The sequence below is a fragment of the Colletotrichum graminicola genome, assembly GCF_000149035.1.
Source record: "Colletotrichum graminicola M1.001 genomic scaffold supercont1.22, whole genome shotgun sequence".
Taxonomy (NCBI): domain Eukaryota; kingdom Fungi; phylum Ascomycota; class Sordariomycetes; order Glomerellales; family Glomerellaceae; genus Colletotrichum; species Colletotrichum graminicola.
This window is the reverse complement of record NW_007361026.1, coordinates 318,739-336,723: the sequence shown is the minus strand read 5'-3', so window position 1 is coordinate 336,723 and position 17,985 is coordinate 318,739. Positions and strand designations below refer to the sequence as shown.

General features: G+C 54.4%; 4 protein-coding genes across 4 annotated transcripts; 2 read left to right on the top strand and 2 right to left on the bottom strand.

Annotated features, from left to right (window-relative positions):
- Positions 1–4,105: 4,105 nt before the first annotated feature.
- GLRG_06142 (homoserine O-acetyltransferase) lies at positions 4,106–5,784 on the bottom strand (the record flags this gene model as incomplete). The annotated part of the gene is made up of 3 exons (XM_008096827.1): positions 4,106–5,147; positions 5,198–5,588; positions 5,760–5,784. The coding sequence occupies 3 exons, from the start codon at positions 5,782–5,784 to the stop codon at positions 4,106–4,108; spliced, it is 1,458 nt and encodes a 485-aa protein (XP_008095018.1).
- Positions 5,785–6,721: 937 nt separating this feature from the next.
- On the top strand, positions 6,722–14,091 carry GLRG_06141 (THO complex subunit 2; the record flags this gene model as incomplete). Its single annotated transcript, XM_008096826.1, has 3 exons — positions 6,722–11,290; positions 11,342–11,436; positions 11,490–14,091. 3 exons carry the CDS (start codon positions 6,722–6,724, stop codon positions 14,089–14,091), a joined length of 7,266 nt encoding a protein of 2,421 aa, XP_008095017.1.
- A 306-nt stretch (positions 14,092–14,397) lies between these two features.
- GLRG_06140 (uncharacterized protein) lies at positions 14,398–15,146 on the top strand. The gene has a single exon (XM_008096825.1). The coding sequence runs from the start codon at positions 14,546–14,548 to the stop codon at positions 14,951–14,953; it is 408 nt and encodes a 135-aa protein (XP_008095016.1). The 5' UTR covers positions 14,398–14,545; the 3' UTR covers positions 14,954–15,146.
- Positions 15,147–15,578: 432 nt separating this feature from the next.
- Positions 15,579–17,446, bottom strand: GLRG_06139 (uncharacterized protein; the record flags this gene model as incomplete). The annotated part of the gene is made up of 3 exons (XM_008096824.1): positions 15,579–16,679; positions 16,733–17,316; positions 17,407–17,446. 3 exons carry the CDS (start codon positions 17,444–17,446, stop codon positions 15,579–15,581), a joined length of 1,725 nt encoding a protein of 574 aa, XP_008095015.1.
- Between the last annotated feature and the right edge of the window lie 539 nt (positions 17,447–17,985).

Here is a 17,985-nt window from a genome sequence, read left to right as displayed (position 1 = left end):
GATGGCAAATTTGCCTGTTCTACGTCACAGTCGTTCGCCCGCCCTCGGGTGCCATGATGGAGTTTCAACAGTCCGTGTGTAATCGATTGATCCCGGTTTCCTCGGGTCAGGCACCCTCTTCTTCACACGCAATTCGCGAACAATTCGACAGTGTGGTCGGTATCGAAGGCCGCTATTTCGGGGGTTGCAAGACAAGACGTCGACGTTGTGCAGCGGAGATGGCAGGTCGTTCGGTATTACGGTTGGTATCTTGGACGGCTCGACTCTGGGCGGATGTAAAGGTGGCGGGGGAGGGGGGGGTTAAAGGAAAAGGGTCCCAGGTCGCAGAGGCGCATGGCAAGTATTGGAGCCTCGTGCTCTCCGTCGGTCCCACGCATTGGGGCGAGGAGCTGAGCATGGGTTTGACAGGGGCTCCCCGAGGCAGGCAAGTTGCAAGGCGGGGGTGCCAAGCACCGTGGCACCTAGTTAGAGGAGGGTGGGAAGGAGAGGGGAGTGTCCGCGAGACATGTTGGATATGAATGCGCGGGGGTTCCGGGCCGCGGAGTCCGTGTGCAGTTGACTGCTAATCTCATCCTTGGAAAGCGGAACAAGTTTAAATTAGGAGTCGGTAGCGGCAAAGGGGCAGACACTGTTGCCGAGTACAATACATAATGGTCCCGGGGCCGACAAAAGCGCACAAGACAGGGCTGAAAAGGTGACTCGGCCCATGCAGAAGAGAGTTTGCAGGCGTTTGGGGGTCGTGGTCAGGCCAAATGCCGAACAGAGTGTCTCAAGCCGACGTGCTAGAAACATCGATCGACGCAGTATTCGGATAGACTTTGTCTATTGCCGGAGATCAGGAATTGTCCACGTCAGTTGTCTCTGTCAGACATGAAGATTTGTCTCTGTCAGACATGCCTACATAGCAGACAAGATGTCGACCTCTTCGTTGACACAGCCACGGCGAACAGCCAAAGAGCGGGTATCTACGGGCAGGAATCGACAGTGACAATGTCAACATGGTCGACATGCAGGTTCTGGGTGCCATGTTGGTCAAGGGCCCTCATCGCACATGTCAAGAACGTGTGTGTACACGCTTATTTGCTCACTGGCACCTGGTTGGGTACATGAGAGACAGACTCGGCAAAAGGGAGGTGCATCCCAAGCAGATCCACGCACTAGGTACTGGCCGTTTACCAAGACGCCGAGCCACGTTTTATGTGGTCGTGGTTCCTTCCTCTTATTAGTGTAGGTAGGTATTTATGAATACCGCTCCCCACCCCCCACACACTTGGAGAACAACAGGGGTGTTCCTTCTAGAAAGACGTTGAAATACCGACCATACCGAACCCTCCTTGACGCAGGCAGGCAGAAAGTCTACCCCGATTGGACGCCCACCCACTGCTGACGTTGGGGGGCGCCCATCCTTCATCCACTCCCTTTTCCTTTGTCTTTTTCTCTTCTCCTCCCCCTCTTCCTATTTCTCCCTCTCACACGCACACTCTCTCTCCGATGGTCGAGATAAAACAGGTTGAAACCGATTCCCTTGTTTTTCAGACCTGTCCGTGAAGTAACGGCTCAGCGCTAGTGGCTGCCACCATCTTGTTTCACCTCTCCCGGTGACTGGGCTTGGCATCTCTTGCGCTGGCCGCTTCGAGCCAGTGACTCCATATTTCACACTTGCCAGCCAAGGTAATTTTTTTTTTCCATTTCTTTCTGTAAACCACGTCTCGTCCGCCTCACACCAGTCGTTATCGGCCCCTCGCCATGGATTTTACAAATGGATTTGCCTGCTTGTAAACTACCTAGGTACTATCTTCCTGCTTGGGTTTACCGAACAGGGGGGGTTCTGACAAGGATTCCCCAAGCCATCGACAAGGATGTCCTATGGCACGTGGACCTCCAAGACCGAGGTCATCCACGTTTACTGCATGCCTATGGCCCTCTGTGGAAAAGGTTGGCATTTCGTAAGTAATCAACAAAAATAGCATACCGGCCTGTACTCGACTCTCTTTCCGACATCCCAGGAACAATGTTGGTGGACAAAAAAAATAAAAACGGTTGGGACGAGATACGACGCATATCCTTGCACACCCAATGACACTGAAACTGGTGACCGTGTCATGAGTCTGGTGCATCTACAATACCTGCAGGTATCGTCATTGGGCCAGTGTTGCTGTCAAGAAACCAATAGATAGTTCTTGGTACAGCCAACTTCTGACCAGCTCCTTCTTTACGGTGCTGACAGCTCATAACAGTAAGGCCTGTCGGTCACTCAGCAGCGCCTCAGACCTCCATCGCCCTTGCCCTGTGATGCTCGACTTGGATCGCCTCAGCTTCATTCTGTGCACAAAGCGCGCGTACTAGTATCTCAGCCGCTCCACTATATCGTCGCCTCCTCCTCCAGCAATCCACCCTGCTTGCTTATCCTATCTTTGTTATTGTTATCCATGCCTTCCGCAGCTTTCTAGGTTTAGTATGTGGGGGGTTTCTGTTTTTCTTCTCCCAAATTGAGAATGAGAGACCCTAAGGCTCTTTCTCAGACGATGAAGTCTTTCGAGGATGAGTCTTAAGGTTCGACGCCGATCAAGTAGATCAGCGAAGTCTTCAAAAGCCCACGTGCATCTATGTCTGTTCTTCCTCGTGGAGACCTGGGTTGCATCCCACTTACCAAAAACCAGACGGACGGCCCGCTGTAGCGCATGGAGAGCTATCCCCTCAACCGCGATAAGGCTCCATCTCCACTTATTTCTCCGCACTACACTCACGTGATGAGAGTCCGTGATTACCTAACTTACAGCGTGGCTCTTCAAAGAGAGGGAAATCGCTAGTACCTCTGGTATAGGCAAAAATAGGCGTAGAAAGGAGTACTGTACAATTTTTGACCTTTGTGGGGTTATGATTGGTGCCCACTATGGAGATAGGGCCTTATCGCGGTTGAGGGGATAATCTACCGTGTACAACATAGCGTCTGGGCCCACGCCAGAAGGACCTTGGGAATGAAAACCTTGCCGACGGCGACTACTGAAGTACCTACCTAGGAGGCAAAACCAGAACTACTACCGGTAGTCGAAAACAGACAGGGTCACGTGTTGTTTCTCTGGAAGTCATGATAGCCTCTGTGTTGCGGAACTTGAACGTCCGCAATGGTTCGTCTAGGTGTGTTCGCCTGTCAACACCGTTCCAGTCACCAGTCTCTTGAGATAGAATCAAGTTATGGATTTGACCAGAGGCTAAGGATTGGCCAAACCAAGATAATAGCCTTTGTTCGTACATCTTCATCTATCCGCACACCAGAAACGACAAAAGGTAGGTATGCTTATGGTGTCTGCCTCTGAATAAAAGTTTCGTTCAGCACCAATGCTATTTTTGCTGTCGGCCTCCTCGTTTTCGTTGTTCGATTTGCGTTCCGTGTAGAGTTCGCAGTCGCCTTCCCCTTCTTAGGAGACTCTTTCAGGTGGCGGGAGAGTTGAAAGACCAAATATCCCGTGCATTCTCCCTCCCTCCCGCGAGCCTCGCCACCTAGACGGCTATATAAGCCGTATGCTTCCTACTATTTATGCGCTGTCGATGAGCAGGCGGGAAGACCAGGTTGTCGGACTGGAGGTTGGGCAGGACTTTAACAACGGCGCAGTTGACGCTGCAATACGTCTTTCATCCGGGCCGAGAAATGGTATCTGTTTCGCGTGTCGTATGGTGCTCATCGGCATCTACTTATCGCCTTCAATTGACTCAATGATCTTGGCACCAGTACTGCAGCAGGCGACACCTGGCCACGGACGGATAAGTACATAGTAGATTCAAGAGTCATGAATCGCCAAATCCGCCTGCGGGTGCCATGGGCTGCGGCCATCCACGCAAAGCAAGGAGCTGGTCAACGGATGTTAGTGTGGCAATTACTAGCATGGGCCTCATTCCGGATAGATCTTGCTCCAGCCGAACTTTACGCCATTGCTCAATGATGTGGTTTGTTTCTAGCCCCTCGCCACCCATTTCCCTGTATCGCCGAGTTGTTGAAAAACTCTATTCATGTTGAAATAGACGGCCAGCCAACCAAAACTCGATCCGTCGATATGTACAGCACCAGCACTTTCCTACTCCAGCCTCGCCTCTAGGACGCGGTCATTTACCACGCAGTGATATCTTCCACCTCGGCTTCTCCAAAAGTGCTACTCTTGGTCAGTTGACCAACGCCGGTCTCCTCCACCTCCTCGCCCTTCTTTTCCATGATATCTGGCAGTGTCTGCTTCAAAAAGCCCAGCACGTAGCGGTTCACCTGTTCGAACTGAAGCAGGAACGCATCGTGACCCTCGGGGCTGTCGATTCGCTCGAGTTTAGCGTTCTTGACATGCTCCGCAATCTCCTCTTGTTCCGCAAACGTGAACAGGCCGTCGCTCTCGATACCCAGGACCAGGGTAGGCTGTTCGATCAATGCCAAGGCCTCGGCAATGGTCGACGCACGGCCACGGGAAACATCATGCGTATCCAGCTTCCTCGTCATGGCGATGTAGCAGTTGCTGTCGAAACGCTTGACAAACTTCTGTCCCTGATAACGCAGGTAGGATTGCGCGGAGAAGTAGGTCGAGGTAGGGATATTGTCGCCTCCAGCCAGACTCTCCGTCTGGGGGCCATGAAACTGGGGGTCCAGTGCCTCGGTGGCTGCCTGGGCCAGGGTGCTGTTGACTGACGTTTCTCCTGTTCCGCCCTGGCTATTCTGACGCGGGAGGCCGGCCCGCTTGACGTTGTGGCCGTCGTTATGGATATGGAAGTGCGCCTCGGACGGTGTGCTGGGTCTTGACCTCTCGCGGATTGTTTGCCGTCTGGAAGGGTCGGGAATGTTGCGCCCGAAACGTGACTCGAAAGAGTTGCGGCTGCGGTAGGTCAAAAGAGCAGACATACGAGCGGCGCCGAGGCCGGTCGATGGGGGGTCGTCGAAGGGATAATAGCCGTCGTCGTACTTCGGATCTGCGTAGATGCTTTGCCGTTGGGCTTCACCCCAGCTGATACCCCAAGCGCTGTGTCTGCTTGATGTCGCAATGGGCACGATGCAACGGATGTACTCCTTGCCAAGGTACGCCCACTCCAAAACAAACATGCCGCCCAACGATCCACCAATGACTGCGGCAACCTGCTTGACGCCAAGATCGTCCAAGAGGAGCTTGTGAAGGCTGGAATGGGTCAGTCATCTTGCCTCAAGTACAGATAGAGCTCATCTCACTTGACGTCATCGCGGATGGTAGTCAAAGGAAACTCGGGGCCGTAATTGCCCTTTGATGGGTCCCCATCCTTAGCAGTAACCGGACTCGCAGTGCCGTAAGGACTTCCGAGGGCGTTCATACAGACGATGAAGAACCGCGATGTGTCGAAGGCTCTACCGGGACCTCCAAGAAGAGGTCCCCACCAGTCACTGACATCAGCGCTGCCGGTCAAGGCATGACAGATGACCATGGCATTGTCGCCGTTGGGCGAGAGCTTGCCCCTCGTGGTATAGGCCACAGGGACATTGCGAAGCGTGACGCCCGATTCGAGAGAGAACTCGGGGATGATGGCGAACTGTTGCTCCGGAATCAGGGTAGCAAACGGGTTCTCAGGCTGCGTTTGGGTTCTTTCTTACAGGTATTCAGCAACTGGCCTTGTCACTTCAACATAGGGTTATGCGGTGTGCGACCAAATATGGAGCAAAGGGGGAACGCATGAAAAGAACATTGGGCCACCCAGTCCGAGATCAAATAGGGGATGTGCAATTGAAGGTTGAGGTAGGATGAGGTAAAGGATCATACTGACCATACTTCGGCTGAGCGCCATTCTGTAGATTTTGCGCAGTCATCCCGATCTCGGAATGAACGAGGGGCAGTGTAAGCCTCCAGAATCAGGAGGTAACGCTTGTAAGCTTGATGATGCTGAAGAAGCCGCAGTTCAGATAGGTGGATGGCAAACTTGGACTCTTCAGCAACGGCGAGGTATGCGAAATATATAAAAAATCCAGGGATTGAACTTGCTCGGTGTGACTGTGACAGGTCAACGTTCAACCAGAAAAGCCAAAGATTTACGCCGAAACTGGCGGAATAATGTACCGAAGTACGGATACCTTACATTACCTAGTAGCAGTATCGGTACCTCTGCGCAGCGTCGTTTTTGACAACGTTTCATTGGCTGCGCGGGGCTGATGAGTCAGCGGGCAACCGGTTGATTGGGAGTGGAAAGATGGCAAATACTGGGTTACAATCACCCCTGCGTAATTGCAAGTAGCCGATACAGGCCGTCAGCCGGTACGTACCTATCCGCCCGTACACGTACGGTAGGTACAGCCTTGCCTTCCGTGAGGCTGCTACTCGTTTGCGGTGGATCTGAAGCTCTGGATTGATGCAACGGCCTCTTCACGCGAGAAATCGTCCATCATCACCTTCCAGCCACAACCCCCCTCCCCCCCCCCAAAAAAAACACCAACGTCAGAGCGCGATCTTTGTCTGTGATCGTTGCAGTTCTTTTCCTCTTGGGCAAATAATCTCATTGGTCCAACCGTTTGTACTAGCTATTTCAATCTTCTTTTTGCACGGCACTCATCGAGCTGCACGCGACGAGCTTCCCAAATCTTTCAAGCACTCGGTATCTCTCCCTCCGGCCTTCCGCGCGCGCAAAATATTCGAACTCTACTGACTCAGGTTACTTACAGAAAGGCATCTGGGGATAGATCGCGCGTCTCCAATGATACCTTGAACAATACCGCGACCGAGAGAGCACGATGCCTCCTAAGCGCAAGGCTCGTGGTGGTCTTATTGGCGAAGGCAACAGACCCTCCCCCCATCGACCTGGAGACATGACCTTGAGTCAACGCGATCGAGATTTTTCCGAGGGCGGTGGAAGAGGTGGCCGCGGCGGTAGGAATAACAGAAGGAACGATCGACGAGACTCCGCTCAAGGACAACTGGCACAAGCACAGTCCGGAAGCCAGTCTGCGAGCGCCTCCCGAGTCACATCTCCGACCGTCCCTCGCCCGCCCCCTACACCGTCGCAGCCGCAACATCCCGCTCCGACCCCGATGGAGCAAGTGTCTGCCCCGATCTCCCATCCGCCGTCTCCGGTGCCCACAAGCTACTGCTACGAACACATCACCGATGATGCGATTGCTTCATGGTCAAGCGGTGGCAGACAAGCTTTGATCGACCACGGAATCAGTTCGAGGTTGGATGTGGACACTGAGGAACTGACCACTATCTACCAAGAGTTCATTCATGCTGTTGTCGAGGGCCGGCTCTCGCCGGTCGATGCTGGCGCTTGTATGAAGGAGATACTCGGCATCGAATCGCAAGAAATGATTAAGGACTCTTTCTCGTTCGAGCCGCACACCCTCTTTCTCGACACCTTGTCCATCATCTTCGACAACGACCGGAATCTATTCAAGCCCCACCTTCGCGATTTCATTCACATGACTGGCGTTTCGCCCGAACTTGTTCGCCAAACCCTCGATGCTCAGCTGCTTCAAGACCTCGGTCTCATCAGAGAAACCTTTGTCAAGCTTGGAATCAGGCACGCGACCAACCTTTTGTACCGGCAAGCCAACTACAACCTGCTGCGCGAAGAAAGCGAAGGCTACTCTAAGCTGATGACCGAGCTCTTCACCACAAGCAGCGCAGAGCCACCTACGGCAGAAACGGCTCATGCAGCCTTTGAACGCCTCAAGGGATTGATTGGTACCTTCGACCTCGACGTCGGCAGAGTACTTGATGTCACGCTAGACGTCTTTGCTGCCGTGCTTATCAAGCAGTTCCGGTTCTTTATTAAGCTTCTTCGCGTCAGTTCTTGGTGGCCTCGCAACCAAAACCCTGCCACAATCAGTTATACTGGCGGCCTACCTCCTTGGGCCCTACCCGATCATTCCCACTGGATGACGAGCGATGAAGCCGAGTTGGCGAATGCTGAGCTTAGACGTCAGCGTGACGCTGATTTTTGGGATCGTGCACGCGAACTTCACATTGACGCCTTCTTCCAGCTCGGAGGAAGGCAAGTCACAGACGAGCACCTAAGGCTGTTGGAGGCATCCGAGTCTGCATCTGAGGCCGAAGTCAATGCCGCCTCCGCATGGATGAAAGTCACGAAGACACTTCCTCCTCAGGGAAATCGAACGGCCGCCCAGCTTCTTGGCTTCAAGTTGCGATTCTACGCCTCTGATGCCAGAGACCCGGAAGATGTCTTGCCGGCAAATCTTCTCTACCTTGTCGCCCTCCTTGTCAAGGTCGGATTCCTGTCCCTAGTGGATATCTATCCCCATCTGTGGCCCCTCGACGAAGAGATGGACTCTTTGAGGGAAAAGAAGATGAAAGAGTTGGAGGAAAAGGAAAGACAAAGTCGACCTGGCGCTGCACAAAACGCTCTTCTCATGGCTGGCGCATTGCCTGACGACACGGCACCGCCCCCTACGACGCGCACCCGAGACGCAGCTGGAAAGATTGATGCTGACTCTAAAACCGATACGGGCACGGACGAGAAGGACAAGCTACCGGAACCTATGGAGCAAAAGGCAGCATTACTTACGTGTCTGTTAACCATCGGCGCCATCCCCGAGTCGCTCTTTATCCTTGGACGTTTCCCCTGGCTTCCGGAAGCCTACCCAGAAATCTTAGATCGAATCCACCGCATCCTAAATCACAGTATCGAGAAGGTCTACAAAGAAAGCAAACCCACCGCGGTCGGCTCGGCCGAATGCCCTTCGAAGCCCATTGCCGATGTCGACCAAACCGGCGTTGCTAAAGGCACCATCAAACTCAGCACCACACCGGTCAAGAAGTCGATGAGATGGCCGTTCCCGGACGGTTTCGACGGCAAAGACCAGCACTACAGATTCTATTGGGACGAATGGGCTGATAACGTTCCAGTTTGTCAGACGGTCGATGACATCTTCACACTATGCGATACTTTCCTGAATCTCTCTGGTGTCAATATTGGCAAGGACCCTGCATTGCTCGCTAAGCTTGTCAGCATCGGGGCCAAGAGTATGGCGGAGGACCGCTCTCAAGGAAACATCGACCGATGGCAGGAGCTCTTGCGGCGCATCCTGGTCCCCGCACTCAGTATGACCACGGCCAATGCGGCCGTTGTCAATTCTGTATGGGATTTACTCAAGCTCTATCCCGTCGCGACCCGATATTCAATTTACGCCGAGTGGTTTGAGGGCCAAATCTCCAGATTGCCAGCAATGAAGGCCGCATTTACCCGGACTCGTGTCGAAACCAGAGGAGTGATGAAGCGCATTTCTCTCACCAACCTCAGCGAGATGGCCAAATCCTTGGCTAAGACCAGTTACTCCTCACCTGGCATCGTCTTCAAGGAAGCACTGGGCCAAATCGAGTCATACGCCAATCTCATTGAAGCGTTCGTCGAATGTGCCAAGTACTTCACCGACTTGGCATACGACGTCCTGATTTGGTCCTTGATGAGTTCACTGGGCGGCAAGCGAAGTCGCACACAAGAGTCCTCTATCCTGCTGACAAGCAAGTGGCTTCAGGCGCTTTCCAAGTTTGCCGGAAAAGTCTTCAAGCGGTATTCTATTCTGGGTCCGACTCCGATTCTTAAATACGTCAACGACCAGCTCTTCCAGGGCAACTCAACTGATCTCATCATTCTCAAGGAGCTCGTGGCATCCATGGGTGGTGTGGTCCAGGTGCTTGATTTTACCGACGACCAAATCCTGGCCATGTCAGGAGGAGAGGTTCTGCGGCGCCAGACGCTTCTCAGTCTTCAAGACAAGCGGTTTGAGTCGACTCGCAGTGCCAAGCGCTTGATGCAGTCGCTCGTTGACTCGAATCTCGCCGGGCGCTTGCTCATCAATGTTGCACAGTACCGACAGTCTGCCATCTATAAACTTCCAGACGATGAAGCACACATCAAGTATATTGGATCTGTCATCGACGACAGCCACCAGATTTTGGTCCAATACCTCGATCTTCTGCGGACCAATTTGCAGCCCCACGAATTTGACACTCTGGTGCCTGCCATTACCCGTCTCATGGACGAGTTTGGCCTGGACGCCAGTTTAGCATTCCTCATTGGCCGAGAAGGTGTCTCTCACAACATGTTCACCAAGAAGCTCGAATCGTTGCCAAGCAGTACCGACGCAGATGGAGACGTTTCTATGGCCCAGAACGCCATCGAGGCAAAAGACACGACCGAAGAGCCGACCGAGCCGGAGGGCAAAACAATGACGCCAGCCGAGGTTCGAGAAAAGGCGAAACAGGACTCTTTGCGCCAGATCCATGAGGCCCTCGAACCCATTGTTGAATCAATTCGCTCCATCACACCCGCATCATCATGGACCAAGCTCAGTCCCGAGTTTTACGTTCTGTTCTGGGCACTGCAATTGGGTGACATTGAAGTGCCTGCCGCAAGTTACAACAGTGCTCATAAGAGGCTTTCGAACATGCAAAGAGACCTCAACAGAGACCGCTCAGACATGAGCCGCAGTGGCATCAACAAGAAAGAGGCAAAGAAGGCTGAGCTTCTCAAGATCAGCAATGAGCTACCCAAAGAGGCCGACTCTCAGATGAAGCGAGCGCGAGTCGTCCGAGATTACATGTCGGAGCATATGGCAACATGGTTTCCAGGCTCAGCAACCAAGTTAAACGGCATCTCGGACGCAATTCTCGAGCAATGCTTGCTTCCGCGACTTGTACTTTCGGCTAGCGATGCAGAGTACTGCTATGTACTTCTCAAGAAGCTTCACACGTTTGGTGCACCGAACTTCCGGTTGAAAGCGTTGTATGATAGACTCTTCAACGTCAACAGGCTGAGGGCGATGATTTTCACCTGCACCGTCCGCGAAGCCGAGCATCTTGGCAGGTTTCTCAACTGTATACTGAAAGATCTTGCCAAATGGCATCGCGACACGAACGTTTACGAGAGGGAAGCTGTGGGCAAGCGGAGCTTTCTCCTCGGTTTCGCCTCCGAATTTGATGACAAGAGCAAGCCGACATCTTATTATGATCACGCGCAATTCCGGGACATTCTGTATGGATGGCATAACAAGCTCAACCTGGCGTTGAAATCTTGCTTGGGTGGCATGGAGTGGATGCATATTCGCAACGCGATGACGGTGCTCAAGGCTGTTCTCGACTTCTTCCCTGCCGTAACTTTCATGGGCAACCAGTTCATTGAGCAGCTCAAGACAATCACCGAGCGTGAGGCGGCATCGAAGAATGCATCCGCTGGAGAGGAAGGTCATCGAGTAGATCTTTCTGTCGCTGCTCAAGGTGCTCTATCCGAGCTGCAAAGGAGAAAGGCGAAATGGGTATTGCCAGCCGGCTTCCGACCGAACATGGTGAGCGAAGCAAATAATCATCTATTCCGGCATATGCTAACATCTTCGGAGAACGGTCAAGCTCAAGGGAAAGCCAAGGATGGCGAGTCTAGCGGTGCAACCAACCTACGCCCAACAGCGGCTGATTTCAAGCCAGGATCGGCCAAGTATGTTGTCCTCAGTGCGCTGACACGATTCTCAACTAATCATTTGTCTACAGAATCGCTGCAGAGCAGGAAGACGGAGAAGTCAAAGATGGCAAAGATGCCGAGTTTCAGCCTGCGGCCTCGTCTGCGCCAGGCACACTTACGCAAAAAGACCCCAACCTGCCTCCAAGGCCATCAGCCTCCCCCGTGGAGTCTGCCAAGCCCGTATCTGGACGCGTTGACTTCGGTTCTGCTGCCTCAAGCAAGCCGTCGACACCCAAGCCAGCGGCTGCCACTCCGGCACAGGGTAATGCGAACCACCAGGATGCGACCAAGTCGACTACTACGCCCACGGGTCCCGATAGAAGCGCACACAGTCTTCCAAAGCGACCAGATGTCCCCATTCCAGGACACTACGCACGGACCCACTTCACCCCAGACGCGTTGCCGGACCGCCGAGATCAGAGAGAACCACGAGAGCCCCGCGGTCCGAGAGACACAAGGGAATCTCGGGATCCTAGAGATCATCGGGACCCGCGAGACACATTGAGGGATCCTAGATTCCCCGAACCTTCTCGACCCGAACGCGGTCGTGATTTCGCCAATCAAGATAAACGCGGTCCAGATGCTCAATCCAGAGAACCCAGCCGCCTTTCAGAGAAAGATTGGCCTCCCAGGCGGGACACGCTGCCTCTCCGCCGCGACCAAGGAGCCCACGAGCGTGACAACCACCCCTCTCGCGACAGACCAGCACCGACCAACGGACGCAATGCTGAGTCTGGCAGGCTTTCGCGAGAACCTGTTACCTCCACGCCGCCGCCACCGTCCACTCAAAATCCCCCCGAGGACCCGCCAGTAAACCCTGCCAGACTGGCCCTTATTCAAGGAGATCAGCCAGACCGACCTAGCCGCTCGGAGCGACCACCTCGATCCTCAGAAACAGATCGACGTAGTGGTAGAGTGCCGCGTGGTCAAGAGCCACGTGGTTCCGATCAAGATCGCGCCGACATCCTCAATCCGGAGCGCGCTGCATTGATGGGAGACTCGCGGCCAGATCCCCCAGCACGTCCGGCGCGAGATGATCCCAGGGACCGAGGCGCGCCTCGAACGCATTCCCCAAGAAGAAGCGGGCGATTCAACCCAGACGTACCAGGTGACGCTGGCAGAGACGACAGGCATGGCCGTTCCCACCATCCGGACCATCGTTCCTCTGGAAGAGATGCACACGGCGAACCTCTTGGTTCTAATCCAAGACCAGACCGCACAACAGATAGGGAAGGGGATCGATTTGGCACAGACAGAGGCAGAGAAGCCTTCCTTGGTTCGGGTCGAACCTCAGATCCCGACCACAGCAGGAACACCCATCAGGATCAGAATTATGGACGACTGAACCCTATTCAGTCAGTCGTCACGAACGATGTTCCTCTTGGACCTCGTGGTCGTGGTCGAGGAGCAGCCCGAGGCGGTCCCATGGGAACGCCCACCTCGAGGTCTGACGCACGCTTCCCTCAGAACACCGACAGCCCAACGCCCGAAGAGAGATACCCGCCTACGGGGCCAGCATCTGGTAGGGGACGTCGGAACCAGTACGAGTCCAATGCATCCGTCAACTCGCCGTCTGCGATGACCCCGGTGCAGGCCACTCATCCTGATCGAACTCGTACCATGAATTCGGGCCCGACAGGCTCGCCCACGCCATCGTCTGGTGGTCCTACATTGGCTCCCGGAATTCATCCTGACCGACTAGCACAAATCGCACCGCCGCCGCCGCCGCCTCCGCCTTCAGGCCAGCCTCCCAGCCACTCCCGACCATCTCTACCACCCATCAACACACCTGACCGCTCATCTGGAGGCCAAGGCAGCAACAGCCGAACACCAACAGGAAACTACCCGGGTCCGACAGATGGCGCGCCTTCTGGGCCATCGTCCAACGACAGAGGCCGTAGTGGCGGTAGTCGTAGGCAGCTTGCGGGTATTAACAGCACGTTGCAACAAGCACAAGCCAACATGCCGGATAGTAACCGGGCCACCAGCATGCGCGGGCGTGGAGTAGCCAGGGGTAGTATCGCTGGCTCCGATGCTCAAGTTCTGACAGGCGCATCGCCGGTATCTACACCGACACAGGAGCGTCCGGATCCCATCCGTCAAGATAGAGTACAAACCAACGGTGATGAACAACCACGGAGCGAGCACGACCGAAGCCGACGTGAACACCGGTCGGAACGTGGCCGACACTCGAGGCGGGGCAGTCGCGAGCGGGAGCGCAGCCCTGATCGCGAGAGAGACGCCAAGGAACCGCGTGAACACAGGGACAGAAGGTCTGGAGCACAAGGCCAGTCCAGTACCCGCGATGACCGCGAGCCGCGGCGATCTGGCCGAGAGCTGTCTAGCAGCACCAGGGATCCACATGTTAACGCTCCTCATGGCGTCAGCCGAGAGAGCATGGGTGGTAGCCGCGAGCCGCGTCATCGCAGCGACCGTGGAGAAGGTGGTTCGGGCGGAAGAAGCGAAGAATGGGGTGGAAGTGCGCGCGGCGCATCTAGGACAGGACCGCGCGAAGGGGGATCGAGGCCGACCGACGATCGACGCGAGCCGCGCGAAGACCGAGGGCGAAAGCGGAGGAGCGAAGATGCTGTCGGTCTCTCGAACGATCGCGAGAAGAGGCAGAGACGTTAGAAGTCCCAGGCTCAAGAACACGAGCAGTAGCGCACTGAAACTCGACATGAGGGAGGGGATTTCGACAAGAGAAAAAGTAATGTTGCTGCGCGGAAAAGAGGAAGATGCCATTGGTCAACACGACGACTAGCGCATAGAATGGACGAGAAAGAGACCGCACTCCTCAACGAAAGAAACATTCATTATCGCTTTTTTGTTTTATTTTACACGTGCTTCTATTATCTACGAGTACTACTTTTTTTGGGGGGGGATTTGCACGACCGGCAATGGTCACGAAGAGGCAAAGACCGGATTCACATTCAGATACACACACAAAACCAATCCACTCAGTGTCCAAAACAAAAACCACAACATTGTTCAGAACCATCAGGATTGCCAAAAGAAGAGCCATTGGAATTTGAGCGAGAAAAAGGAACAAGATGATGACTCGACCTCCGGTTTGCTTCGACTCCTCATGGGGCATTGCATGGCAAACCGGGCTGCCTTTCGTAATGATTCATCCCTTGGCAAAAAGAGAAAAACGAAGCGATTATTATTATATGATACCCAAAAACGGTTTTGTTTTACCGCCGCACTTTGTACAACGACCAAGCCAAAAGGGGACTTTCCAAGTGAACGAAGGAAAGAAGCCCCCGTTCGCCGAGATAAGGCGATTTGTAAAAAAAAAAAAAAAAAAAAAAAAAAACCCATGAATCAAAAAAAGAAGAAGAAGAAATACCCACTGCGCGCAAGATGGAACTGGGCGTGGTCAGCGTCCAGTAAAACCTCGGGAGGACTGATACCAATGGACGAAAAGGGTAGGGGAGCAAGGGTAGCGGAAAGGCTAGTTACAATGGAAATGACAGCGGCAACGCATTTATAACTGTACAAGACGGCAGAGTAGAGAACGAGTGGTGGCATCTGTCGGTTCCGAAGGCGGACGGGAGCAGAGGACAGGGGGAAAACGGGAAAATGGCAGACATGCCGATAGTTGTGGGAGGAGAAGGGGGGCGGTTCAGTTCGAGAGAAGCCGATAGTTCGGGCTCGGTCAAAAAATGGGTGTGATGTCAACCCCGACACGTGTTGAATGCTTTGAAATGTGTGAAGCCTTACCTCGTGCCGCGTCTGTGATGACGAAGACGAAGACGATGGTAACGGCGTCGACGCCAGTCCAGACGCCGTGGCACTCGAAATGTAAAACTATCTAGCATAGGCCCTATGCCGGCAGAAGCTCATGGGCCCACGGCAGCGCATGGATGGAAGGATTCACACTGAATTTGACAATCTATTTCATTAAAATCGATTTGTTTCATTTCCAATCAATTAGAATGAAAAACGTTGTGGTATCTCGTAAGGAATCAAAACGCCATTTCCCATGCATGCCAAAAATAAATACCCAACGGCCGAATGTCGTGTAGCTCCCATAATGTGAGGATCATCTCTCTGACGGATAATCAGTATCGTTGACCAGATTTTGGCCACCTGCGCTGATATATGCATTACATCAATTAAAAGGCCGTCCCGGGTCTCGGTTCCTCGTATGGTTGGTTCCCGTGTGCTGGTTGGCCGTGCCCATGAGAATCGCTCAATGCCGACCCAAGAACAGGGCTTTCGGGCAGTATGGCAGGATTGGCGGGGCTTTGTGGTCCCCAAAGCGCCTCTCCGACCCGTTGCTGCGTCAAGTCGCGCGGCCCCGCTATCGGGCTCGTCGATGGGGGTGATGGTCTCTCCCAGTTAGCGTTCGGGCCCTGGCGGGTGTGGTGCACAGGAGCCATGCCCGTCGCGTGGAAACCTTGGTCCTGGTACGGCGGGATCGGCACCATGGGCGACATTGGAGAGTGTGGGCGCTGTGGGCGGCGCGGCGGAGACATCTGTGAGGGGTTCGGCTGCGCATGGGCAATGAGGCTGTCGCTTTCGTGATGCGGGCGCGCAGGCCGAGGAGGCGGCCGCGAGGGCTGCAGGAATGTGCTGCGGCGGAATTCGTGGGCAATGGGGAGGTTTTCTGTGCTCTTGAGACCAGCAGGATGATAGGCATTGTCGCCACCCTTGTCGAGGTCGTCCATGTCCACGCCGGCAGCGGACTTGTAGCTGGGATCCTCCTTGCGACGCTTGACACCACAGAGGAGCCAGCGCATACCACGGCCGAATGCCTTTACAAAGTCCCAGAGGTTGAGAGCATCTCCAATAGCGCGGAGACCCATCCAGCCGCCGCTGGGGGCGGAGTGGACATTTTCGCGCAGATGCGCGTTGATGTCGCGGGCGTCGGGGGACGGGTAAAATGTGGTTTTGGCGCCGGGCACGTAGGGAGCGTATGGGAAGGCCCAGAGGTGGAGAAGGGCGAACAGGGCCATCTCGAAACAGAGAAGAAGGGCGGGAATGCCGACTTTGATATCAGGATATGCGAGAACGCGGTTCGCATGGACGAGGTCGAGAGTAGATGTAGCCACGGAGATGCATGTGACCTGCCAAAAGGAGAAGAAGACGACGAGCTTGATGGCAAGAACCTTTAGGAAGGGCGCGTGCTCCTTAAGGGCCTCGCGCATCTGTATGTAGAACTGAATGACACAGTACATGGCAATGGTAACAGCCAGACAGTTTATGGAGATAACCTGCGGATGTTAGCCAGGACGGATCTTGAAGCTATTAGGATGAGCGCACTTACCCAAATGTGACCAAAGACGGGGTTGTTGGAGCTCTCGCAGTAGCGGTGGAAGTACTGGGTCACAACGGCCGTAACTGTCATGGCGACGCGGATAAAGACGTATTGGTAGACGCCAATCCAGATGACATTGAACCATGTCAGGCCACTCTTAGGGGTACGCCACGGGCCCCTCTGCCCTCCGCAGCACTTGGCGAACCAGTCGAGGGGCCAGACCCAGGGTTTGATGGGATACAAGTTACGGAAGTAGTCCTTTTGGGTGTGTACGTCCGGGGCGAGGTAGTGGCACATGAGGGAGAAGAAGGAGGCGATGGCGAAGGCCTCATAGCAATCGCTCATGAGCTGGAAGTAGACGGCATGCCAGTAGTAATAAAGCTGGAGGAATGAAGAGGCGGCATAGACGGGGATCATGAGGAGGATGCGGATGACCTGGCGCTGCTCGCGGGGCTTGGTATAATTGATGGAGTGCATGAAGATGAGGTAGAAGGACAGGGAGATGGCGATGATGGTACAGGAGCCGGCGACGACGAGGGCAAGGTCGTGGAACGTCAGAGGGCCGGCGATGAGGATCTCGGAGCCAGGAAGGACTGATGGACGAGCACGTTAGCTTTGGACTGGTGTGAGTTTTCCAGGCCGGCTGGCAAATGCTTCAAGAAAAGGCCGGCAGGGTGACGTACTCCTCAGCTCCTCGAGCGTTGAATTACATGTCAGGTTCATGATGACGGGCCACGGCCCTAACGAGAAGGGTGGTCTTTTGGTTGGTGATTGTAGACGGAACAGACGACTCGGAGCCGGGCGAGGAGCGGAAGAAGCAAGACGAGATGGTGATAAGGGACCGGCGTCGCTCGGTGTGGAAGGCGAGGGGTGGGTTGAGCGGATATGACGATCGCCAAGATTTGTTAGACGCAGGAACGAGCGGTTGTCGATCTTGGCAGACGTTGGGTTGCCTCGTGGCGTTCGAATGCGTCGGCAGGGGTCGCGTGCTCAGAGTGTTAATGGGCAGGCGTAGCAGAGGTCGGGGCTCTATCGTCTATCGAGGCGTGCTCTTGTCCTGCTCGTTTTCTCAATGGGATGCGGCGGCGAAGCAGCGATGCTCGCTCGTTTTTTTTTGGTTTCGTGGCAACTAGGGTTGTATTTGGGGGGGGGGATCGTAATAATCGAGTGTGCCTCCAATCAATGGTCCCTATCCAGTCCGCCAACAATATTGCCCAGGCCGATCCTTCTCTTACACGATCCCACGGGGAAATCAAACGCGC

Bases quoted from the DNA above. Each gene is read 5' to 3' on its own strand.
- GLRG_06140 (XM_008096825.1), top strand. From the start codon at position 14,546: ATGGGGCATTGCATGGCAAACCGGGCTGCCTTTCGTAATGATTCATCC.